Source organism: Plectropomus leopardus, chromosome 23 (assembly GCF_008729295.1).
Source record: "Plectropomus leopardus isolate mb chromosome 23, YSFRI_Pleo_2.0, whole genome shotgun sequence".
NCBI classification, from domain to species: domain Eukaryota; kingdom Metazoa; phylum Chordata; class Actinopteri; order Perciformes; family Serranidae; genus Plectropomus; species Plectropomus leopardus.
Window position 1 is genome coordinate 10,491,271 of NC_056485.1, and position 26,876 is coordinate 10,518,146.

General features: G+C 39.5%; 1 protein-coding gene across 19 annotated transcripts in view; it reads right to left on the bottom strand.

Moving 5' to 3' along the window:
* LOC121961980 (receptor-type tyrosine-protein phosphatase delta-like) overlaps nt 1-26,876 on the bottom strand; it is a 139,262-nt gene that overhangs the window by 23,434 nt on the left and 88,952 nt on the right. For 3 of the 19 annotated variants that reach the window (XM_042512136.1, XM_042512116.1, XM_042512117.1), the window contains exons 6-25: nt 26,800-26,808; nt 26,022-26,039; nt 23,942-24,052; nt 22,791-22,802; nt 19,059-19,328; nt 17,368-17,949; nt 16,753-16,898; nt 15,978-16,122; nt 14,083-14,388; nt 13,005-13,198; nt 12,603-12,629; nt 12,007-12,124; nt 10,949-11,536; nt 10,408-10,508; nt 10,027-10,283; nt 8,799-8,892; nt 6,666-6,875; nt 4,711-4,871; nt 2,648-2,659; nt 838-950 (exon numbers count right to left, since the gene is read on the bottom strand). In XM_042512136.1, the coding sequence (XP_042368070.1) occupies nt 838-950; nt 2,648-2,659; nt 4,711-4,871; nt 6,666-6,875; nt 8,799-8,892; nt 10,027-10,283; nt 10,408-10,508; nt 10,949-11,536; nt 12,007-12,124; nt 12,603-12,629; nt 13,005-13,198; nt 14,083-14,388; nt 15,978-16,122; nt 16,753-16,898; nt 17,368-17,949; nt 19,059-19,328; nt 22,791-22,802; nt 23,942-24,052; nt 26,022-26,039; nt 26,800-26,808 (3,474 nt within the window). The remainder of the gene's footprint in view (nt 1-837; nt 951-2,647; nt 2,660-4,710; nt 4,872-6,665; nt 6,876-8,798; nt 8,893-10,026; nt 10,284-10,407; nt 10,509-10,948; nt 11,537-12,006; nt 12,125-12,602; nt 12,630-13,004; nt 13,199-14,082; nt 14,389-15,977; nt 16,123-16,752; nt 16,899-17,367; nt 17,950-19,058; nt 19,329-22,790; nt 22,803-23,941; nt 24,053-26,021; nt 26,040-26,799; nt 26,809-26,876) is intronic. The other 16 variants (XM_042512124.1, XM_042512123.1, XM_042512130.1 and 13 more) reach the window with 13 other exon arrangements.

Sequence of the window (26,876 nt, forward strand, 5' to 3'; positions counted from 1 at the left end):
ATAATTCATCCTCCTTTCATACAAGCTGACCTGAAAAATATGGCTTTGATATTACAACATTATTGGCAGTCTCTGAACACCTGTCCCCAAAGCAGCCGATGCCAGAGGAACTCAAACGGCAGTTAAGTGTGTCTCTCTCAGTCAGGACGGGGGCAAAGATGCATACCTCCTTTCCAGGTGATAAATGAACTGTGACTCCCATCATTTCCCCTCTGTGAGAAAAGGCCACATGAGTGGGCCAAGGCACGACCACTGACCACCTCTCACCTCAGCACTAAAGGTCAGATCGAGTAAACACTCGTGTTTACAGCTTGCCACCACTTTCTCCTTGCTATCCATGCGCATACAAAGTGGAACACAGGGAGCCATGACACATTTTGTATTTCCCTCACCTTTCACAATGCTGCGTCCTGTCTCCTAGCAGCAGGATACCATCCAAGCAGGACTGCGCTATTTTGAGTAAGCATGACAAGTCTTGATGACCTGGGTAACCCAGGTGCAGAGGAAGACGACAGCTGCCATGAAACTGTCAAGCTTGCATTTCTGCCTCTTCATTTTCCACTGAGAAGTGTCTCCAGGGAGGAAACTGTCAGTTTTGACCCTCTGTGCCTTCTCTAAGCACCTGTCCAACGTCTACCAGCACCTGCACTGTCTAACTGCTCACTTGTGTGGTGCCAATCTCACTACAGAGATAGTGGGTACTTTTTGGGATGTCATGGTGTTAGGTTCGAATGTCGGCAGTGATTGCAGAGGCTAATTGTGAATATACACTATTCCTGTAAGCGAGCAAACAGTAGCATTGACATCCCTTCTCACAATGCACATTGGAATACATACCAGGCGTTTGGAAGTTGAGGCGTCGAAGCTCAACAGGGTCAGTGGGATGATGCAGAGGCATTTCCTTGCTGTTGGGGAGACTGCCTTTCCTAGCTTCAGATTCTGCTCTTTTTCTGCAGAACAAACAGCAAATTGTTGTTTTTTTTTCATAATCTTACTGTATAACCTCAGCTTGCCTTGTGGTCTAATAAACACTGCAGGCAAATATGTAATTAAGGAGGTGGCAGGATTGTATTCTTTTAGTACATAAGGCTACAGGGGGTGGACAAAATAACATCGTCACTTCACAGTATAATGCAATCCAATACAATAGCCCTTAACCCTTAAATGCTACCTTTAGTGAAGCCTATTGTTCGATTTTCAGAGATTGTCTCAGATAGGGTGTCAAGCCAACTCTATAGTAATTTTTAAGCCATAGTTAGGGGTGATATTTAGATGCTGTATATTGTAACCTTGTCCTGGTACTGTATAGAAAGAAGGAAACAATACAAACAAAAAAACACATGGCTCACAAAGGTATCATTAAGTGCAGGGCTATGTACTGGATTGCATTTAGTTGTAGTGTAATCTTGTTCCATTCCCTTTATGTAACGTTTATTTTCAGAAGTTGTAAGATTCATTTCTTTCTCATTAGGGATGCACTGATTATGAAATTCTGCGCCAATACTGATACCAATGTTTGAAATAACAAATTAGCAACAGCAACAACTTTGTGGCAGTCATGAATTAGAATGTCAGTCATGAATTCAGTGTGAAATAAGCTTTCATATAAGCTCACGAAAAACATCTTTAAAAAGCTCAGCTACTTCAAAAGCCTTTCTACTCCAGAAATATAAAAAATTAAAATTAAAAAGCCTTTCTACTAAATACATCACAATTCCCTTTCTTAACATCTATTTTATATTGTTGTGAAAACAGGTGTTTTTTCTTCAAACAGCTGTGTTCATTCAAGTTTCTCACCAAAAACATGACAAATCATGATACCAATAAAATTTACTGTTGACCAATGCTTATTTTTTTACTGTGCTGAGCTTGAACACGTTATGATGTAACTTAATGCAACCCTACTTAGCTGTTAGTTTTGGCCACCTGCTGTTACCAGCTAATGCTAACATGCTCTCCCTCTGCCAATTTTCGCACATATTTGTAGCATTACAGGGGTAAAAAAAAGGTGCATCCCCTGACAAGGTGATAGTGAGTTTACTGCATCCATCCATGCCATATGGGCCGGCAGGATCTCTATTCATCTCAAACATGTGAAACAATGCAAAATCATCAGCCACTGACAAATGATGGTGATATTGTGTTATTTGCCAATAGACCGATAGCAGTCAACAAGGCCAACACCATTGTCCGGCTGATAAATCAGTGTCATCCCTGTTTTTCATACATTGTTAGTGCACAACATTGTCACCTCCGACACAAGATACCATATGTCAGTTTCAACAAAAAAATGGTCACTGATATGGGTTACATTTGTAGGAGGTCACTAAAAATTATACAGTTTATACAATGGAAAGGTAATATGGTGGATATTTTGCATTATGCATTTCAAGTTTATCGGTAGGAAAAGAAAAACATTTGTGCTTGGACTTCCCAATAAGAGCCTGCTGACAGCAGTCCTATAAATAATGTTGGTAACAGTACGTAGCATGTGTTTAACATATGTTGAGCACATAGCATGGTTTCAGGATGACATCAACTCCAGTGGGCGACCACTTTCTATGCGTTTATTTATAATATGTACAGTTGAGAGAGGAAAGGGGGTTTAAAGGGAGTTAGTTTTTCTCTAATTTTCTCTCACTCTTACCTGTCTGGTTTGCTGCTCCATTGGTCAGCAAGGAAAGAAATATCGACACAACATTAGGTTGTAAGACCTTTGGCTTTATATAAAGGAGAATTCCAGAAATGTTTCTTTAGAATAAGTGAATGAGTGACTTTATAGGAGACAAACGATACCAATCATATCTCAATTTTTCCTTTGCGTGCAAGATTAGTGATGCTTCACTTCAGAGATTACGCTCAATTATGCCGCCTCAGGGCTCTTTGTTTCAAATACTACAGTTTCCCAGGTGCATCCAAGATTTGTACATTGTATCTCTGCTATTTCAAACAGTTACAGCTGATTGGTTCTTGTTCAAGCATAAAAGTCATCTCTTGACTCCTAATTGCTGTGTCTGTCTTTTCCTGCAAATAAGCTTAGCACTGTTAACATTTATTGAAATCAAGAGTTATGCATATTCAAGATTGATGCATGCGGGATTATAAATGTGAACATGTGCGATCATTATTTTGAATGCATGTGTATATATTTAGCATATTCCGCATTAAAATTCACCATTTTAAAACCCTTTTTTAGAATATGCGTTGGTTTGGTAGCAGACATGACTTCAATTATTCTGTGTAGGTGTACGAATGACTCTGATTTATGTCTCCCTCTGATGAAGCTGCACATTGTTATTCCCACGTCCTTTCCCAGAGCTCAACATAACATGGTTGTTGCCCTTTGTTTTGCACAAGAGGAGCATTCTGCCACATAAAAATTGATCTTGACAAGAGAAATATCTCCTGGTTATGCACCGAATGCTCCCTGACGTGGCGGTGACACCAAGTTGGCAATCGATGTGTAAATCTGCCTGCCACAAATAGAAACTCTAAAGCCCCCCTGCACACAAGGTCTTTGTTCACTTTCAATTCACCTTTTGTATCATCCAAACTCAAACTTGATATGAATGGAGCCCAAGGACAATAAGGTGTAAGAGAATAAAGCTGTGTGCATAAACCTCTTACATTACACTACTATTGATGTATTTTTTTTGTCTTCAGTATTGGTGCTGTTACAGATTATATTGTGCTGACTCTTCACTAACTAATCTTGCCTTCACAAAATTACTTCTTGAGGACTACTGTGAAATTCTGCTTAGGACTGGACATTTGATTGAATGAACTCTGCAGAAAATTTGCCTTATGTAAAAGGTGAGAACAGACAAGATAGTGAAAGACGGGGAAAACTGGTGTATGTAAGATATGAGTATATCCTGGCAAAAGCAGGAGGGCATCATAAGGTCAGAGTCGAGATCTAGAGCTAGTCTCCCTCGTGGAATGGGTAGTAGTAAAAGTGGAGGAGGAGTTTGGCTAGCTGGGATGCTTGCCCAGACCCCAGGGCCTCTCTAAAAGCTGCACACACACATGCAGTGACATGCAGCAGATAGTCAAAGCTCTCCCCTCCTACGCTTGACTGATGAGCAGCGACAGCACGAGGTCTCGCTACCACTGGGGGGTTTCAGACCAAAAAAAAAAACTGTTTTGGTTCGGTGTGAAAGTGCACTACCGCAAGTGTTTTACATGTTTGTGTGTGTGTGTTAGTGTGTGCGGGGGAGCAGGGTAGATGGACGTGTCTGATTAACTTTCAGTCAACACACGTGTCTGTGAAGGATTGTGGGCGTCTGTATTTGATGGCTTAACAGTTTGGGTAGCTGTATGCTTGGATTTACTCGTGAGATTTTGTGTGTGTGTGTGTGTGTGTGTAGTACTGAAAGTGAGGGTCATTGATAGTCTGAAGATCAATGCGCCTCAGGCTTTAAGTTAAAATCTTACATTTAGTGTCTGCATTCCAATATGCTAATTGAAGATTTGTGCGCGGCAGTGTATTGGTGTCATGAATGTTAAATATTGAATGGTCGTACATAAATATTGAGGGGCTCTACATAAATTTTAATCACACATGTTTAAGTAGTAATGTGTGCTGTATGTAGTATTTGTGTTAAGTGATATGGGAGCTGTCCCATCTGAGGCAGATGCCTATGCATTTGCCTCACTTAGAGGAAACAGTTATATTTTTATATGTGCAGAATATCATTTAATAATCCTCACCTTTTGTAGAGGAGGATGGCAATGACGATGCATATGATGAAGACAACAGCTAGCACAGGGCCCACCACCCAGATGAGGCCTTCCTCCTCGTCGATTATCGGCTGGGGGTCAATGTCAGCTGACACAACGGGGTCGGAGTAGGGGCTTGTGGCGTACATGATCTGAACCGGGGAAAGACAAATCACTATCAATATTCTGTGCTAGAATCCAGTGATTTTTTTTCCATGCTGCCTCTATTTACTTGGCTTCTTCCTGTTCTTTATTCAATTGTGCCTCTGCACCCGCGAAAGCCATGGCTGCAGGCATTATGTCGCAAGTTGTCTGTCCGTAAATCCGTATATCCTGCTTATTCTGGTGAACGCCATATCTCAAGAACGCCTTGAGGTAATTTCTTCAAATTTGGCACAAACTTCCACTTGAACTAAATGATGAATTTATATTTTAGGGATTATAGATATAAGGTCAAGATCAATGTGACCTCGTCTGTCTCAATTGTGTGAATGCAATGTCTCAAAAATACATTGATGGGTTTTTTTTCTTTTCAAATTTGGCTCAAACATTCACTTGGATTCAATAATTAAACATTAGATTTTGGTGATCAAAGGTTAAGGTCACTGTGACCTCACAAAACATGTTTTTGGCCATAACTAAAGAATTCATTTGCTAATTATGACAACATTTCACACAAATGTCTAATGGGATAAATGATGACGTGATGATATTTTATATATAAAAAGGTCCAAGACTAACTTCAGTGACATCATAATATTCTGCAAACACTTTTCTGGCGATTACTCAACATCACATTTCATGAACTGAAAGAGAAACATTTGATCAGATACTGAATTGGTGACATTGATCTTTGGTGTCCACCCTGACACTGTGCTGATTGTATAGATCTTCTGGTGGGAGAAAGATGCGTGCGAAGCATTCATGTGAACTGAAAGTGCGACTTGACTGGTGTGTAGAGGCATATGACTACAAAGTGGTAATTGTAGTTTTAACTTTAATCTGGTAATTTGGATAAAATTATTATTATAATTATAATTATATTATTATTATTTTTTGTTTTGTTTTTATTACATCAACACTCAGGACTGAATTCCGAGTCATATAGTTTCAGACTCACTGGAGCTCAAGATATTCAAAACACTACTGCAAGACTCCAATTAATTTACCCTCACTACAGAGCATATCTAACAAGACTCTGAAAAAGGCAGCATGACCAACAATACAAATTAAAAGCCAATTCAAAGTTTTGCTGTGTAATTTCTGCTAAGCCCCAGTTTGACCAATCAAAATTATCTTCAATATCTCTCCTATACCGGAGCCATGATTGAACTATTTCACATTCTATGAGGAGATAAAAAAAAATAGGTCTTGTGGGATGAAAATATATGCTTCAGTGGACAAATTAGAGATTTCCCTCCGTTCGCCATTATCGTTTTGCTCTACCTGAACTTGGGGTTAGCGCAGAGAGCACGAGGCAGCACTATAGACCCTGCAGCTCATCAAATCCATCATCACGCCTCCGGCTGCCTAATCATGCAGCTTTCGGGGCTTCAGTCCAGACAGACACATACGCGCGCACACACACACACACTCTGGCTGCAGCAGCGAAGATAAGGTGGACCGCACGTAGGACGCAATTAAAGAGGAGCCCTGTTATCGAGGTATTCTTGCGATCAGCGAAGGTCTTAAGGGGTTTCTCTCCCCAAAGCACTAAGGGTCAGCTTCTTGGGCCAGCTGCAGCTTTAAATTTTTAAGTCAAAGCCTCACAAGGGCTCTGAGTAACACATCTGACCAGAAGCAAACTCTGAACCACTGCCATGATGCTGTAGATTTAACCCTCTTTGTCTATTAACATGTAGAGTTTCTAGCACAAAGACCTCCAGGTCACTAGCATGGGATATCCAAGAGGCGAACAAGCTCAGATAGTGAGATGGCAAACTTACATTTTCAGACATCTCCAAAACAGCAAGCACAAAGAAGATGTACTCCTGGCCATTCTGGAGTTGCTTGTTTTCAAAGCCCTTATAGGTCTTGCCATCTCCCAGGGTAAACTCGGGGGGAAGGTCTGTGAAGGAGGCAGCGATGTAGGCTTTGGGCTCTGCCTGCCTCCGCAACCGAAGGCCTCTGCTAGTTCGGTTTATCTCCTTCAGCAGCTACAGTGAGAAATAAAGAGGCAGACAGTCGATAACACAGCACACATGAAAACGCATCCCCACAAACCAAATCTGTCTATCTAGATTTCTTTCTGATTGCCAAGCTGAAAACGCTGATTGCAATAGGCAGAACATTACAGAAAAGATCAATGACTTATTTCATCTGCTTTTTTGACTACAAAAGATTGTAAGATTAAAAGATTGTGTGGATTCCTAGCATATAAAACAGTTGAGGATTATCCAACAGCTTCAAACAGCCAAAAAAGAGCCAGAGTTAATTTTTACTGGATTTAATTAACATTGTTATTTATTTTCCGATTCATTTTTTCATAAATACGAATGAAAGATGTGCAAAGCAAGGATAAATTACATTATGTATCAACAAATGGCTCCAAACTACGTTTTGCCAAGTATAACAAACCTTATCTCCAAATTAAAACATGAGTATGTTATTGGCAGGAATTAACCCAAAAAAAAAAATGGAACACTTGAATATTTTTCCAATGTCAGTTCCAGTTTTTGAAAGGTAATTATTAAATATCAAACCACTGATTTTTTTTAAATAACATTCATAGTCTCCAGAGTAATTAATATTAAAGCCAAAAATACCACCTTTGCTCCTTTAACCAACAGTAAAAATAATGCTAATAGGCTGAGAGAAACGCATGAAGTGTGCCCTTCGTACAAGTCTGTTCCATCTGACTTTAAACTTCCACTACAAAGCATGGATCATAATTATGCTAATCAAGCCTGGCTAGTTGTTTGGGCGTCTGATTTCATATCTCGCTTGTGTGCACGAATGAGTGTACGTGCGCCGTGTGCGCCTGTCATTCACATAAGAGTGTGTGCGTTCTTGTGTGTGCTCTGTTTTGGCTGCGGGGCTGTTGGTGCTGCCCGATAATGTCTTCAATCATCTCTCCTGTCAACACGGCTAAATCTAGCTGCCCTTGGGAAAAGTTGTGAAAAGGTGAGTGCCAATATTGACAAACAAATAAATTCTGACAGAGGGGCGACTTTTGGGCAATCGGTCAAGGCTACAGACATTGGCCTGTAGGCATGTACTGTAAAGCCAATGTCAGATGCGACATTGTGTGTTTTTTTTTTTTTTTCTTTTGCGCCCCCCACCCCTTTAACACAAAGTGTATTTTGATGTTTATACAATTGAAATAAATATTTTATAAGTCACAGTTTCAAAATTATTTATAATTTGCCAGAGGATCTGGTTTACAAATAAGGATGCTTGGCAGAATTTCAATTTTTTGTAACCTAAAGGAGAATAACTTTTTAGTAGTGTAGGCTTCACCGAATGCATAGAACCATTAGCTGTCAGTGTTTGACACTGCACCTAAAAGTGTGTGTGAAATGTAATCTCAGCTCATAATACATAGTGATAAAAGCTTTCGTTTGCTTACACGTTTAATCATACCTGCAGTGCACAGAAGCTCCTGAATTATCTCTACCGGCTAAATATAAAAGTTGTCAAGTGTTTTGTGCATACGCAGTAGCCTAGCTTTGCCTGGAATGAGAAGAGACATGAAGGCCTGATGCAGCTCTTCAGGTAATTACCACAGACACAAAGAGGAGGAGGAGGAGGTGGGGATGGGGGTTGAGTTTGCAGTGCACTTGATGGCTACTTCATGTTCTCATTTCCATATGAACAGTGCTCTCTGCAGCTATTTGCGTCAATCAGCGAGACTCATCTCCTGTTCCTCCTGCCCTCTTAGCGGCCTCAACTTTTTTTTTTTTTCTCCCCAGTTTTGAGAAAAGAAATGTGAGGTATGTGCACACAGTTATGTAGGCCCTCTTAAGAAGCATTGTACAATAACTGGATATATAAAATTTCCTTGAATTTTACATGTCATATTTTCAATTTTCTTTCCTGGTAACCTGAGTCATTTTAACTAGCTCGTCCTTTAAACCTACCTCCTCCAAATTCATCTCATCCGGATTGTCCCAGGGTTTGAAAAACTTGCCGGTGCGCTGTTTCTTCAGCGGCACTACCACAATGTAATATCCCCTGGAAAATAAATGTAAAGTACATTATGTTAATAATATAGTCAAAGACAATGACCATTGCCAAAAATACAAGATCACCAGTTCTGTTTGCATGTCAATGGTTGCTGTTTCATGGACAAGGAGGAACAAATACAACATTGCCAAGTGTCCACCATTTCAACCTGTATTAGAGAGGCTAGTCTGAGACTGATAAAAGAAGATGCATAATCATTAAGCATGTTCAGAGAATTCAAGCTCATTGCCTCATCGCCCCCCCCCCCCCCCAATTAGGAGACCTCTAGGAACACAGAAAAGATACAGCATTAGAGGGATTTTCATCCCTTCATCGGGGTGGCAGAAGAGATAACGGCCTCTGCCAGAGTTTTCTGGGCTTCCTGGTTGGGCACTGCACAAGCTAGCGTTAGCCAGGAAGCCAGTGTGGCAGGCTAATGGGAAACTAATTAGCTTAAGCTCTGGCATGGGAGACAGTGGGCCAAGTGCATCCAGCAAGATCAAAAAACCCAAGATGGGTTTGAAGCATCAGTCTACAATCGGATGTGCTCCTTGGCTTTCTGACAACCCTGGGTTTTGTTGAAAGGCTATAAGAGACTTTATAGGGCTTAGAGGAGTGCGTTTAAATCAGCTGGGCTGTTTCAGAGTGTAATGACTAAGGTGAAGTGGGTATTACAGTGAAATGTAGGGATGAATATGAATTACTCTGTTTTGGAAGAATTACCCCTGACAATGTCAGCTATCAAGTTATCTCCTTTATTTCCATTCACAATGCATCAGTTAGAAATAATAAACAGTAATGTGGACATAAGCAATGGAAAGAGAAAGTTCCACTGCACCACAGTGATGTCTTTACAAATCACATATCCACCAAATTCTAAAATCACATTACGCTTAATGCAAGTGGGCAATTACAAGTAGGGCCGCGTCTGGAATCTGGATAATCAAAGTCGACTCAGAGATGGCACTCCTGGAGTTGATTAGGTTTGTTAAAATTTACAGCCTGCCAGTTACTCAGTGTGCAAGACAGAGCTAAGAAACGTGCATTGATTGGACTGATAAAATCCAAGTCAACCCCTTCTATTCATTGACTTTTAGGGGGCAACAATTAGAAACTACTTTTAGTTTGATCATCTTGACTAACCTCACTTTCTCTGAAGTCTCCACTGCTGGTAGCTCCACAGTCACCATACCATCTGAATTGGTCTTTCCAATCAAGAAAGGTTTGGTGCGTAGGATGTCTGGGGCCGTCATGGTGGACACACGATGTTGCAGACCTCCGGCACTGTTGCCACGATTAGTCAGGAGGAAGGAGTACTGTGTCTCAGGTTGAAGGCCCGTGATTAGCTTCTGTGTTAGCTTCCCATCCACCTCCACACTCTGTCCATTATCGTAGAGGATCTGTATGCGAATAAGTTGTAATGTTAGATCTTGGTTGTTGATGTTAATGTTGATGTTAATTATGTTATTTTCGGTGTCATAGCAATATTTATGAAAATGTTATATTTATCCAGGCAGTGCTCACAGTAAAAGGCTGAGCTGGGTTGTAGGTGTCTGGGATTTCCCAGGTCAGCAACACTGATGTCTTCATGGCAGCTCTCACGTGGAAATTTTTTGCAAACACTGCTAAAAGAAAGGGGGAGCAGGTGATTTAGACTCAAAACATCCTTTTTTATCTATATACACTAATGGTCCCACAGCGGTGCTTACCTGGGAATGTCTCCTTCAAAACCAGGCTGAAATCACGACTACACTGAACTCAACACTGTCCTCTTACCTTCTTACCAACACCAACTCTAAAATCATTGACTGACCTTTGCTTCACGAGACACAAAGAGACATACATACTTACTCCATGTGAGTTTCTTAAATCATTCTTAGACTAGGAAGACTAAGGGTAGGACAATATGTTAGTATCAAAGTTCTGTGGTTGACTCCATATTTTGAGGCCATTCGAGGCTTTGAGGGGAAGTTGTTGTGGTTGGAAAGCGCAGGGAAAGGTTGACTTTTTTATTTATTTATTTTTTTAAAGGAAAGAGCTAAAAGGGTTCAGGGACTGGTCCTACCTTGATCCAAAGGCTGTGTCCTGAATTGGACACTTGGGCTATAGGGACCAGAGCCCTTGCTGGTGAAGGCACACATTTTAATATCATAAGTAGTATCTGCCTTAAGGCCATCCAGGATGACTGTTGATTCTGGGGCGGTGATGAACAGTTCCGAGGGACTGCGTGGGCTGTTGATGTCCTTATACTGCAGAGCATATTTCACTATTTGGCCATTTCGTTCTGCCAGCAAAACAGGTTGCCAGGTAACCTGAATGGTGGAGGTGGTGGCGCCCTCTGCTGTAATGATTTGAGGGTAGCCACTTGGGACATCCTCATTTGTGGTGACTTCTTTGACTGTCTCCTCACCAAAGCCCACCTTGTTGCGCGCGGAAAGGCGGAAAGTGTACGAGGCTCCCTTATGGATCTCTTTGGTAGTGTAGTGGTTCTCTCGCTCAGGGAACTCAATGACAGTCAGCGGATCCACGTCTTTGCGGCCAAAACGGAGGCGGTAGCCTTGCAAGGGACCGTGGGTTAATGTAGGGGGATGCCACTGGAGGAGAGCTGTGCCCATGTTGGTTGTACTGACCATTAGCCGTGGTTTATCAGGAACTAAGACAGTGCCAGTGGAAAAAGGGACAACTTAATACAGAGAACCAATTCCATCTTGTCATATATGTAGTACACATTCAGTATCAGTTGATCTACTATGTCTATCTGTGAGTACAACTAAGTACTTTTACTGTTGTTTAATGCGGTCAAAAGAGCTGAGTACAAGAGCTGAACTTGAGTGTTCTTTTATTTCTTGTCTTTCTTTCATTCCCTCTACATTTTTCATTATTTTGGAAATGCCTTCAGCATTGCCGTGTCACACCAGTGGATACAAGTTACTGCACTAAATGAGACAGCAATTAGCTGCATTCACACTTTACACGCTTGATGACCAGAATATTTGCCTCGTGCTTTTTTCATTATTTGCTCCAGTTTCACAGCTTCATGGAGCAGAAATGCAGTTTCATATCAAAATGTAATGTATTAGCAGAGAACGACAAGAGATTTGTCAGCAGTCATGGTTACAATACCTGCGCCAGTGGTTGTGATCAGTTTGGGCTTGCTGCGTGCACCGTCGCCCTTTGTTGTATAGGCCGCCACAGTGACTGAATATGTGGTCTCAGCCTGCAGTTCTGTGATGATCATTTCCTGTAAAGACGCAGGACTTTAGTTGCAGGAAACTCACTGGCTTATTTGCAGATACAAGAAAGTAGAGAGATAACGATAGGATGTGATGTCAGCAAAATCATCACAAAAGACACAACAGACACATTCTCTCAGCCTATATCTAAAATTGAGGCATGCTTCACTGGAAAAGGCTGTTGACAAGGTTTACTATATAAATAACTTGTGTTAAATAACACAACAAAGAGTGTGTTTCTTTAATGTGTGAACAAAATAGTTTCATCAGTAGACATAGAACTCAAACCTTTTAAGATCAGTAATAGTGTTAGTCAAAGTTTCCATCTGAGGCTTAAAAGGTAAATATCTCAAGAAGCTGGAACAGTGCTCAAAATTAAAACCTTGCAGTCTTGAACTTTTAATGCACAAAAGACACATGCCATTCATGCAGAGGATGACAGCAGGGGGAAACAAGATTGGGCTTTGGTCAAGTTTAACTACTCACATGTTCAGTTGAATCATCATATTCCCACTGATTATGATATAAGAATATGGAGAGAAAAGAGACAAGAAATAAGGCCAGGTATAGACATTACTCACTGGTGAGAAAAAATACACACACAGCTAGTCTGCAACCACCAAGTTAAGTTGATAAAAAAATATATATATATTGTAAAAATAGCGATGAATATAAGTAGACTTGTAAGATAAATTGTGCCCAACTTCTGCATCAATGAAAGTTGTAATTATTGACAAAACAGTAAAATAGTCACTATTTTACTAATATCAGTTATTGATACTTCAAAATGAGCTTTTTTCCTCTGCCATGGTGTATGTAAAAGAGTGGGAGAGAAAGTGATACTATGTGTCTGAGAGGAGAGGTGGCTAGCTGAGGAGGGTTTTTTACCTGGGCATCATCAATCAGGATGTCCTTGATGACTGGCTGTCCTGTGGGCTCCCCATTAACCATCCTGACATAGTGCACCTGGTACCCTCGGATCTGACCGTGCTGCTTGGTGGGCATCGGTGAACGCCAGATCACTTTAATTGATGAGGAGTTGACAGCCTCCACCTCAACTTTACGAGGTGGCCCGCTAGGAACTGGAGGAACACCATGGGATAGAAGAAAAAAGGTCAAAATTATAGAGAACCCCGTCACCCTCTTTTTAAAATCTTGTCCAAAATCCGTAGCGCAAAATGCTGCAGTGACCGAAAAAAAATCACAAAAGTGCAGCAAACTGCAACAAGCACTGCATGACATCAATATTTCAACAATGGTAAGGGGAAAAAACAACAGCAAAAACAGGTCTGACAACTGACCTAATCTTGAAACATTAAAAATGGGTAGTGGATTTTTAAAACATGGAAAAAAAAAATGTGTTTTGCCAAAATAGAAAAGTGGAGCCAAAGAGGGGCTTCAAGTGTTTCAAATTCTTGAAGCACTGCAAGAATTTTGGCTATGGTGCAAGGAAAAAAATGAATAAAAAATATGATTCTGTCACATGAAGGGGGAAAAAATGGCCTTCACAAAAAAATCTTCCACCTTTTGTTTTTCCCACTGTCCAGAACTTGCCCCTTTACCAAGTTCCTTAAAAAAAAAAAGAAAAGAAAAGAAAAAAGAAAAAATGCTGCCATTCAAAAACACTGCAGAGAATATTTCAAAGTTAAAAAATGACAGTTGGGATGGAAGTTGGAGGCCTGCAGTTGAAAATGCCATACCATGTGTTGAAATTGAGCAGCGTAGGGGAAAAAAAAGCCCAAAAAAGTGCTTTTGCAGACTGAGTCACAGTTTGTTCGGGTGAAAAAGTGTACAGTCCAAAATGGGGCTAAAAGTATCAAGTGGCGACAGTCGCATTGGAAGCAGGCAGAGGGGGTAGAAAAGAAAAGGGAGTTGTAGAGAGAGGCGAGATTGTTAGTATTTGATGGGGCAGGTTAAGAGAGGTAGACTGGATTTGCAGCTGGGGCTTTGTTTAGCGAACACATACCATCCTCCTCTGTGCGGATGAGCTGTGGCAGACTTTCCGGTCCTGCCCCGACATCTGTATGAGCAGTGACCGTCACACGATAATCTGTCCATTTTTCCAAGTTTTCCAAAAGGTACTCAGAGCTTTCCGGAGGGATGTTGTAGATTTGGAGTGCAGTGGTATTCCCTCCTCCAGTTGCAACATATTGGATGGTGTACTGCGTTATGATCCCATTTTGTAATTCCACTGGTGGTGGCCGCCAACTTACCAGGACGCTGGTGGAGCTGGGGCTATTGCACTTGACTCCCTGAGGTGGGCCTGAGGGTTCTGGTTGTCGAGTTGGATTTGGTGCAGGTGAAGGTTGTTTTTGTTTGGTCAGGCCGTTCATTGAGTTGGAATTGTTTTTATAACGGAGTTGCAGTATTTGGTTTGATTGGGGTGATGATGGTAGAATTGACCAAACAAAGGAAAAAAGAAGAGGAAAATAAAATGACACAAAATGAGGATAAAGCACAAGGACGTATGTGGCTAAATAAAATACTTTAAATCAATGGAACATCACAAATAAAGACAAAACAAAAGGCAAAGACCAACACAAAAGTGTACACACTGATGATGAATGGAAGGTGTTGATTGGAAAAAAGGACACCTTAAACATATGTAACCTACCTTGTTGAGAAAAAAATAAATAATAAAAAAGGGAAATAAAAGTCATATATCCTAATATCCTATTTAATACATGTTTTTCATTCTAAAATTAAAATCTAAACATATTTTAGAGTACTTGAGAAATAATTTAAGATAAATCATTCCAAAATAAATTAGTAATAACTTAGACAAATTTGGCAAGCAGTTACCATCAATCCAAAAACATAAAGGTTGATGCTTTAACTATTTAAAACAGAAAAATGTTGTATTTGTCACCAACCTTTCCGAAGCCTGTTGGTTTGTGGTAAAAGCCTGATTGTACAACAGAGAACTTCCCAAGGAGACATGACTGATTTATTAGATTCTGGTAACATTGGCATGCACTTTTTGATTCACTTCATCATTTACCTCAGAACATACATCTGAGCAGAGTTTGAACTTTCATACCCACCTGATCCCTGCCCTTGCCTTTAAGAGACCTCAGATTTATTTCAGATTTTCAAACAGTTCTGTGTTGTTCTTTTTTTTGTTTCTGACTAATCAGAACGAGTGAAATTTAAATGGATTTATTTTAACAAAATCCAATTTTTCAGTTTTGACCTGTTTCATAAATCCGGGGTCTTTTGGGTGGAAATGTCCCTAACTGCAGAGACAAATACTTGCTTTGAGCTTTCTATGATATTGTTACTCCACAACTTTCTTTATTCTAATTTGAATTGAGAATAAACACCAGTGCCGAAAAATGGGAAAATCCCAAGTGGTTCTTGGCAGTGGAGCTACATAGAAAGCTCAGTTTCAAAAAATCTCTACTCTATTATTTTTGGCTGACATGCAATGTCAAGAGACGAGGCTTTCTGAAACGCCCTTTATGAAAAGCAGTTATGCATATGTGGGCATTCATATCAATAATTCAAGACTTTATCATTCATTTCAGTCGGGACTGTTTTTGCACAACAAAGGCGTAGAGTAGTTTTTGTAAGCTTGTCTCCTGACTTCACAGGAAAGCCTGGGTACCCTGTCCATGCAACCTTTTCAAAGTGAATACTGCATGGCCAGGTAGCACTTCTTTACAATTTCAAATGTTTACATCTTTTCAAATGCATCAGCCCTTTAAATAAAAACCATATTCACTTTATCTGTGCTCAGGACCTTCCTGACATTCTTGTCAATTTTGGGTATTTTGCAGCACATGTAAAATTTGGAATGCATTTGAAAATGTGTTCCTTTCCAAATAGTTTAAACTGTGTCAGATAAGGAAGAGGACCTACGTGTCTGTGGAGTTTCTGCAGAGATCTCATTGGTGTAAGCTCCAACTCCATGTTTACTCCGGGCAGCCAGCCGGAAAGTATAAGTAGTGAAGGGCTTCAAGTCCTTCAGCAGGTATGTTGTTGTTGGCTCAAAGCTGATGTGTTTCTGTGGACGGGATTTCATATTGTCAGTTTTCTAATTAAGAAATAGAAATATGAATAAAAGTATATTGCTTTCTGACATGAGAATAAAATTTGAGGGTATACGATTTTGCTGTCAGAAATGAAACAAGTTGTCAGATTATATAAATGAATTTGACACTCAATTTAGTACACTTCATAGCGATTGACAAATTACATGGTAAGGTCCATTCTTCGGAAATGTCTGACCAAAGTCTATCTTTACATTACATATTTGACATTCTGTATGAACTACTCGTGATTTCACAAACACCAATGTACAGTTGTATGGCTGTGGTTTTGTGTTGTTGTGTAACTTCACAAAAAGATGTAAATGACTCCAATGAATTCATTGTATTTTTTTGTCCAATGTCATTTTTTGACATGAGTATTACAAAACTTTAAAAAAAAAATGGACTAAGCTAATCCTACAGGTCTGGTATTATGTAAACATCATGCATGACCTATTTAATCTGTTAATATGTTGGGGAAGCACAAAAAAAGACACTTTCTCCACAATGTATAAAAAATGCATAATTACATAACAAAATTAAACTATATTTGTTATAACAAACTTAAAATCTAATCGGTGGGTTAGCGGTTAGGAAATTGTTACCTCTTCTTTATCATCTCTCTTCCTGTATATAAGTTCATATCCTGTGATTTGATTTTCCTGTCCAGTCTGCGCCGGGGCAATCCATGAAAGCAAAATGCTTGTTTCTGATTTGGCTTCTCCTTTGAAGTCAGTAGCTTGGGAGGGAACTGCAATGGAAATGAAGGGATAAATTCAGTAATATCTACATCTCACAATTTTCATCATCGGTACAACCATACTGCAACAGATGCCACTTTGTGGAAAAACTTATTGCTACAAGTGCCATGTTGTATTTTAGGAGATGCAGTTGCCAAACAAGTACAGTGCAGACACATAGTGCAAAGTTACTTCATGCTGAAAAACTTTGTCTCTAGGCACTTGAATTTCTTGTTTTAAGTTAACTTTTCAAATACAAAAATATTTTTCCCACATGAGAAAGCGAGTTGTTTTTCCCGGCAGCCTGAAGATATTCATGTGTTTACAACTACAAACCACTAATGAGGATCTGTGACTAAAAAACCATGTCTTCAAAAATGTTTGTGACACTCAGAGTTTAATTGTGGAGTCTGAACATGTGTTCAACCTTGAATTTGTTCAATTATAGATTCTCTGACAATGAAAACAAACCGCACTTACCTCCCGTCTTAGCGATGATTTGAAGGTCTGGGGAAAGAGGTCCATCACCTACTGAGGTGTAGGCCAAAACCTTGATGTAGTAGGTCTTATTGGGGATGAGGCCTTGTATGGTAACAAAGTTAGACCCCCGAACAATCTGCTTTTCCCAGAGGTTGACATGCTGGGTGGAATCCATGGTGTAGTAGACTCGATAGCCCATGATCTGCCCGTTGGCCTCTTCTGGTTCATCCCAGTGGATGACAGCTGTGGTGGTGCTCAGCATGTGACCTCTGACCTGCCTTGGTGCCGTGCTGGGTGCCTGCTCAGCTGTCTTGGCCTCTATGCTCTCGCTGGGTGGCCCTCGACCGATGTTGTTCACTGCCACCACCCGAAACTCATAGTCCGAGTACGGGCTGAGGCCTCCCACGCTGTATCGAGTGGTGGCTACGCCATCGATCTCCTTGTACAAGTCATCTGAGTACTTGGACTTGTGTTGGATGATGTAGTAGGATACTGGTTCAGGATTGCCAGAGTCCCACGTCAGTGTTATGCTGGTGGCTGTGCGCTCTGTCACCACAGGAATGCCAGGAGCTTTGGGCAAAGCTGTGGTGATAATTATTACATAAATATTAACAGAAATGCAAAATGTACACCAAGGTTATACCTCTGTAGAGTAGTTTATTTCATGTTTTGGGCCATAGAGACTTTATTTTAATGAGTAGATGGTTGAATTTTATTGATTGCGTTCATTTTCCAGCCCATTGCACCTGACACTGATATATATAAATATATATATATGTTTATATAATATAAGAGACTTGTGTTGTGTGCTCCCTAGTAGCTGGGTGGATGATATTATTTCACTTTACTAGTTTACATTTGTTGAAAAAAAGTCTCATATGAACAAATGTGTGAGATTAAAGGCTTGCATACCCCATGCTCAGCAGCTGAGAGTGCTGTTGTCGTTAATCTCAGATTTCCCAGTGTTTATCACTTTAATAATTTAACAGGTAAATTTATTGCTTTAATTCCCCCACACTGTGGCACATGGCAAAAAAGATATCAGGGCAATAGATTGTCTTTATATGCCATCTGAAGTATGCTTCTGGGGGAGCTTGCTGCCAGACTGTTATATTGTGACTAATATCTTGATGTTATGTCTAGGAAAAACAAAGCATGTGTGTACATGAGTCTGTCCCTTGTGTGCACGTGAACACAGCGACACCAATCTGGGATATCTTTCGGGTACGCTGCTGTGTAGATATGATTACACTCAGATAAGTGCCATGCCTACAGAGGACACCAAACAATACAGTGCTCACTACATTTCACATCCCCCTCTCATGCCCCCTCCTCTTCTACCTCTTGCTAACAGAAATGGTGAGCTTGTGGCTCTGTAGCTTTCCCGCTGAGAGATAAGCACTTTGCTATATTCTCAATCTGGCATTTAATGCACTGAGGCCGGTGCCAGGGCTTGTCTAAAGCTTTAAGGAATCCTCCACAGATGACTTATCATGGCAGTGAGAGTAGTAAATAACTTTCTTTAAAACTCTCCCTTAAGTCTCTGCTTGGATACTTTGCCAATATAAAACTGCAAATTGATATATACAGTATTTCTTTAACTATATGCAACATTTTGAGTGAGCTATTTTTGAATCCATCCAAACTGCTGAAATTTCAGCTTTTTAAGGCTAAAGAAGAAGCAGCTTTACCTTTCACTGTTATCTGTGCCACAGCCTCTATCACCCCAAGGGTTGACATGGCCACACAGGTGTAGTTGGCTGACTGCCGGACGTCTGTGAGCTCCAAGACGTTCCGTCCAATGGGCATGTCGTCCTCTGGTGTCAGGTCTTCAGCACCCAGCATCCATTTGACATAAGGCATGGGAGAGCCCACTGCCACACATGTGATATTGACACTGCCGCCTGGCATGATCTCATTGTCTGTAGGTGGAATGGAGAATCGTGGTGGCACCCGGCGTACTGAAAAACAAAAAACATGGTGTGAAAACCGAGCAGAAAATGGAACAACCAATTATATTCATAGAAAAATGTTGTGAATTCTCCTCGACTGTTGCCAAAAGAAAACAGACTGATAGTTTAACATTACCGCATTAGATAAGAATAACATAAGCATAATGTTAAAGGTTTATCATAGCATACAAATTAAATCTGTCTACATAGATAATTAATGATTGTTGATGAAGGTTAAGAAAACACATTTGATCCAAGAGATTTCAATGGTGAATGGGTTAACACCAACATGGGTGCCATGCACAAAACTGTCTCACCATCAGTACAGATATACAGAACTGCACAATGTGCTGGAGAGTCGACAGCACTCCACAGTTGTATGCCAAGAAACAACTTTTCGGCTGCGTACTTCCAGCTGATGTGAGATTATGTGCTGCATCACATCCTCACATCACACAAACATTGATTTTGCTCCAGAGAAGTCGCACACACGCTGCACTTTTCAGGCTCAGTGTAAAGTAGACACTAGGGCTGTCAAATGTTATGCATTCACACCTTGCATGAACTGTAGAGTGATAACACAGTCACCCTTAATATGTTTCCCTGTCCTGCCCTTACTTTTAAAAGTGGCTTCAGACTTTCGAACTCTGCCAGACAGCTCAGAGGATGAAAGTAAAGTTATGCATACTTTTTTTATGCTGGTGAATTCAATGACGAATGAGAGGTCTTTAGCTTATCACAAGAGGACCAATTATGTTGGTGCTTAAAGCATTAACGTGTCTCGCTTAACTACATTCTGTGATTGTACAAATCAGTTCTAGGCCTGTGAATGAATCGAAATCAAGAACATAAAGCAATGTTAATTCAAATTATTTCAACAGGACTGCAGGCCTCAATACTGTTTTAGATAAAAGGCTGACAGAGCTTATTCACATTGAGAGTTCTGAAATGTAACTTCACCTTCACTCAGGAATATGTGGCATGTGTCAAGGTTCTTGACATCTTTAAAAAAAGAAGCAGAGGAGATGCTCCAAGTATATATACAGAAAAGTAGAATCACTGATAGCTTTTCAGCTACTTATATTGTGTAGGATTTATGGGAATATATTGGCCATAATAGAATATAATATTCAAAATTATGTTTTAATTCAATTGGATAAGCTAAAAACAAAATTGTAACCTGAAATAAATGTTTATTGATGTAATCCTGCCTTAACCCAAAGATTTAACCTACAGGAGACCTCAAACTTAACTGTAATCAAATAAAAGGAACTCATGTTTGGAGCAGGTCCTCTTCCACAGAGTGTTTCTACAGTAGCTCAAACACACAAACCAAACACTGTCTCTAAATAGTTCCTTTCGCGTTTTTACCTGTAAGGCTATCGAAGACGCTTTGAAAGCGAGGATTAAGCAAAGGTGTATTCAGTTGGTTGAAACCTGCAGCCTCATCACTTGATGGCACTAAATCATACACATTGCTTGTTTAATACATTTTCAAGATTTATATACAGTATGTAACGTAATCATTGTCACATTATAAAAGATGCAGACAAAGTGCTACTTTGCTTCTTACTTCTCAGTCGTAGATTTACCATGATTTTTGTTAATAGGATTTCTTGTGATTCAGAATTTTGCAAATGCTAAACAAAGTGTTTATCATATAATTTCGAAATAAGTTTTAATTTTACAGCACTGTTGATATTAATTTGTATTTAAAAACCCATATCATTTGACAGCTCTAGCAAATAATCATTCCCCTCAAAAATATTCTATATAAATAAATAAAAGGCTAAAACTTCAAAGAAAAGGTTACACTTTTAAGTTAACTTAAATGTATAACATTCATAATGCACATGGACAGCTTCAAGGCCTTTTGGAGGGTCCGTCATGCATACAAGAACAGTACGTGACTTTGTGAGGCAACCATGTAAGGGAGTTAGTGGGGAAGAGGGCTCCGGGGGCAAAATAAGTAGTAAAGGGAAGACGTGGTGACACACAGTGTAATGGAAAGGTTAGCCTGGTAGTGCTACATTGTTGTAAATGTGGCTTGTTCAAGGTCCACGAAGAACTAAGAAACACATCGAGAGGAAGGAAACAGCATCTTGGACAAAAGGTAAATAAATAGAACAAAAAAAACAAAATATTATTACTTTACTTGTATACAAAAATATGTAAATATAGATAACTTATATAACTAAGGGGTTTAGGCATCAGGGGAACAAACAGGGACTACCAGGTAATGTTATAAAACATTTAGGGAGGACTGAAATTAAAGTAAGGTCAGTGTTACTGCTCATGGCATTTAAGATAGATTAGCTCTTGCTGGATCACTTATTAAGTTCTTTAGTGAACCTTACATTTATTACTTACATTTATTGCCTGATTATTGACCCTGCTTTGTAAACAGCCCCTATAGTCCGTCCTGTGACTCTAAACTAGGTAGATGTGTAGGTATATTCGACTGCACTAGAGGCACACACTTTCTGCTGCCTGCTACTAATTCACAAAGCCCATTCTGTTGAGCACACTGCAGCTCTCCAGAGAGGAAATCTAGGGGAACTGCTTGCATTATTAAATACAACGTTTCTCTCACTCAATATTTAATTAATATCCAATTGGATCACGCTCCCCACAGACATAATATTATCCTGCTCATTTGAATATCATTACATTTGTCAAGTCTCATGGATAACGTTCTAAATACATCATTCTTTCACAACTTCCTGCGCCGAAACATCCTCGTCAGAGGAAGTGTATAATCTCTGAGGGCAAGGTTGTTTTTACAGCTTGGCGCTTGACTTTAGTGCCAATTACAACAAAGGATGGATTTTGCTTTAACATATTTTTATCTCGGAGAAACTTCAATTGCAGAGGGCACCACAGGGAAAATTTGAGTGTAGTGATGCTTAAATGGCTCTATGGAGAGAAAGATTCAGTGCTCATATGGAGCAGCTCTGCATCTATGTCGAACAGCAGCTATTAGTTCCAGGAGCCCAAAGAAATCAAGGACATTGTTCCTACTGATGTTGTGTTAAATTACTTGTTTTTGAAATATCATTTATTTACAAATTTTTTCCTCTCATCCCATTAACCTGCTGTGAAGTCATTGGAGAAACCAAGCAGGAACACTGACAGGGTAAGGGTTTAGGCAAGGGCTGGGAAAGGGGGATGGCTAGCTCAAGCATTAAGAGGTGACCATGCAAATAAGCCCTGAGACAAATGCAAATATCATCCCTACTACCCCACCTCAAAGATGCAAACATGCACCACCTGTTGGACAATCAAGCACTCTGACAAGGACCAGGGGCATTCTCAATGAACATGAACACTGAATGAGCGACAAATTAAAGAAAATATATATGTATTTATATCAATAGAAATTTTAAAAAATGAGATTTTTTTTGTTGTTGTGGCAAACAAATGAACGTATTACTGTTTTGTGTTGTGTTCAAAAAGTAAAAACACACCAACCTTCTCGCAGCTCTGAGGGATGTAGGAAATTTGATGCAGAACAAAATGAAATAAGGAAAGGAGAAAAACAAGGGAAACACAGAGAGTAAAAAGGCCATGTTTTAGGTGTTCAAATGCTACTTAAACAATTCGAAGGACCTTCTGTCGCCACGGTGCAGGGAGCCCCTTGTATTTCAGTGGCCCCCAGATTACAAAGCAAAAATGTGAGCTCAAACATTTTGAATAAGATAGAATATTTAGTTTTAATACAAATTCTGCCCAAGCCTTGTGGTTAGGTTACAATGAATTATATATTTAATTATATATTGTGCATAATTGGCAACTGAATGGTAATTACTATTACATTTTACCGTTATCTGTGCCACACATTACATTGTAAAATGTATGTATAAATTGCAAAAAAAGAACAGATAAACATATATTTGTTCTCTACACATGTGTATTTAACATTTTAAAAGTGAATTTTGTACATAAAATAAAAAGAAGCTTGGCTGCTGTGTCCAAGTAAAACTGACACAGTTGCACCAAACATTATGACTTTAAAAGAGTAAAAGATTGCAGCCTCTTTTTTTGTGTATAGTAAAATCATAAAGCTGTATTTTGTCAAATACTGTATGGCAAACTGACTATTTTATTAAGCTATTTTTCATAATGTAGGAAATAGGATTAGAATTACTTTGTACCATATTTAACTGTTGTTTTATGATTTAAGTGTCAGTAAAACTAGTGAAATTAATGGGGAGAAAAAAGGCCAGAGAGGATCTGTTCACTGCTGGGGAAAGAGTTGAGACTGACGGAGGAGGGCAGGCCACCCTTTCCCACCTCCGACAGACAGGCTTGAAAGGCAATTAGTATATAAATACAGCAAGCAGTCTACTCATTGGTGTTAGATTCAGGATTATCAACAGAAAGGACCAAAAACACACAACAGAGTAGATATTGTAGGTTCAAATCAGTGCAGGTAAGTCAAGTGCAAAAGAAAAAATAAATAAATGACCGAAACATCAAAACAACATACTTACAATGGCCTCAGAGGATGTAGCCCCTGCAGACTTTATTGGCTGATTTAAAGGTTCCTCGTGAGTTTCAAAAAGAAAGTTAACATTACGTTTGATAGAAACATGCCAGTGTTGTCAACACGTGTTTCCTACCTCTGACATATAGATTTGCCGGGGCAGAATAGCGGGTTCCATCGTTGTTGGTCGCCACACATTCATACTTCCCCTGGTCTGACTCTTCACTCTGCTCTATCTGGAGGGCTCCTGGTTGGGAATAGCAAACGGGGTAGCGGAGTATGTTTGGTTAAAATCATGTTTTACATCAAGTTCACTAAAAGCAAAAATAAAAGAAAGAAAAAGAAGCTGTTTGACCTCAAGGAGGCCAACATCAGCCCCCTTCATTTCTAGTTTTGCTTTGTCCTTTCAAGCCTCAGTAGTTGAACAGTTTGAAGTTTATAAAATATCCAATAAATACTATTTTCCTGCATCTGTTACTATAACTCTAGATTTTAAAGTGTATCCCCCATCGTTATCACAGTCTGATCCACTGGCTGAGGACTGTGTTATCCTACCATAGGTGAGAGATAGCTGCAAATGGTAATCAAGACATCGCAATACAAATATATTCCTCTTAACAGGCCTAAATTAACAACAAGGGAAAAGAAAATAACACATTGACAACAAAACCCAAAAGAACAGAAAAGAAAACACCTAAATTATCTTGTGTCTATAATACATTTACCTTGTTGATGATTTCTTTTGAGAAAACCTTGATTACTTAAATGGCTATAGTGTTTTAAAAGACACTCATCCTAGCGCCAATGTCAAAAAAATGTCATAATTTCACTTTGAAGAACAGGGGCAAGCCCTTCAATATACAACATGTCACTGGACTGGTCAATATGGGGATGAGTGATACTGCTTCAGGGAAACATGGATCAAACAAAAGAGGTTTACAGTATAAGAAAGCAGCATAACAAGGGAGGACAATTGAAAGAAAGAAATTTTGGTATGAATTTTAGCATATTCAATCACAGATTGAGCGAAACATTCATCTAACTGAATAATTTGGTACTTCATCTAGGTGAAGTAGCTTTCAAAAAATGCAGCCCATACAAAAAGTTGAAAAATGCTGCTCATATAATTGGAAAATTTAAGTACTGTTTATGGCAAAACCAACATATAACCCTCTGTAACAAAAGTTTTGACATGCAAATCTTGGCAAGAAATGTATGTCGGCACAACTTACAACCTTCTGACAACCCTTAGCTGAAAAATAAAATGCAAATGTATTAGAAGACAAAATTCAAAATATCGACCTGAGCCGACAAGAATGCAACCAACCACTGCTTTTAGCTTGTGAAAGCTTCAAAAGACACCCATAAAAATCCACCAATGGGATCAGCAGTGTGGTGTCACATGACCCAGGGAAAAATGGCTTTATGCATCAACAACTCTCCAGCTCCCCGTCAGACGGCAAAAATGAGCCAATCAGGTCCTCGCCAGACTCTACTGTTTGCCTTTCCCAAACCCTGAAGAATAAAAAGTCAAAAAGTAAAATATTCTCCAAACCCAAGAAAAGTAAGAAAAATAGGTGAAAGAGAAAAAAAAGCACCGTAGAAACTTTATCAAAAAAGTGGTTGTTTGGGCTTTTTTGTAGAGGTACAGGAGAGGAAAGCAAATAGAAGAAATGGAAAAAAATAGTTTGCAAAGATAGAAAGAATTCTTTGGGAGAAAAAAGCAGAGGAGAGGCAATGTTGTCTTCAGCATGCCTGCGTGATTCCACAGCATCTGTGCATATTTTTTAGTGCTGAACAAGAACAGCTAAGGGGAAAAAATGCTTGGTTGTTTTAGTTGGACAAAAAGAGGGACACATGATTCGCTATGGCCAAAAAGAAAACAAAAATGAACGGAAAAAATAGAGTTTAAAAAAATAATTGTCATTGGATATGCTTATTTGAGCCAGGGCAAGCATATCGCAACTGAGCTAAACAGGCTCTTGAAACCAGAATACAAAGGAGTAAATAAAGCATAGACAAAAAAAAAAAAAAAAAGGAATACAAATTTAGTCAACGAAACAGGACAAATAAGAAGGAAGGTCCATATGAACGTAATGGGATTTGGTCTTGGTAAACAGGACAAAAATGGAGGTGATTTGAGTGAATGGATGAGTTGACAGCAAGAATGAATTTGTATTATTTTCATTCTGTGAACGTCAGTTCAGCACTCTTACCTCTTATTGGTGTACCACCTGGGTGGATAATATGAATGCAAATAAGATTAGAAAGAAGAAGCATTAGTACGAGTAGATAGAGGCTGGGGGCTTTGGAAGAAGAATCAAATTAGATTTAACAGGGTACGTAAATAAAGGTACTAGAGGAAAGAGAAAGGAGAGAGAGAGAATAAGAACGTTTCTGTACTCTACTGGCAAAGAAAGACAGGATTCATCATAGAAAAATCATAGGTCAGAGAGAAGAACTTGTACATTGGTGTACCACGGGGAGGTGCCATTTTGGAAGTGGCAATGGCTTCTGAACACCATCGACTGAGGGGAGAGACTTTGAGGACTTTGTGTGTGAGATTGATAGCAGACATCTTTAATCAACTTGAGATCCCTTTGCTTCACCTGAGCTAAGCATAACTGGTCACCTCCCTAAAACTCTTGAAATTCCCATCCTTACTGTTCTGGCATTAAAAGATTAAATAAGTGAGTAAGTGGTGGGTCAGTGAGTGAGTAACAAACATGTGAGGAGAGGTCATTACCCAGGTCAGTATATGACAACACTAAGATAAAGTTTGGTGATTCTAATCTCCAGATAAAGGTGATACTATATAGCTGGCAGTGGTAGGACACTTGAACACCGTGGGGTGAGGGAAGAGTGTATGTGCCTCGAGTAGTAGCCCTAACACTAAACTGTCTGTTAGTAAAATGCATGCCATGCATTTTAATAGTTGTTGGAAACATGGAAAATTAGTGGGGGGTGATGTGTGCTTTAGAGCTAAGCACTTACCAAAGGATTCTGTAGATTTAAAAAATATAGAGAGAAGAAAGACAGCATAAGAATATGATTATATTCTTTAAGTAAGT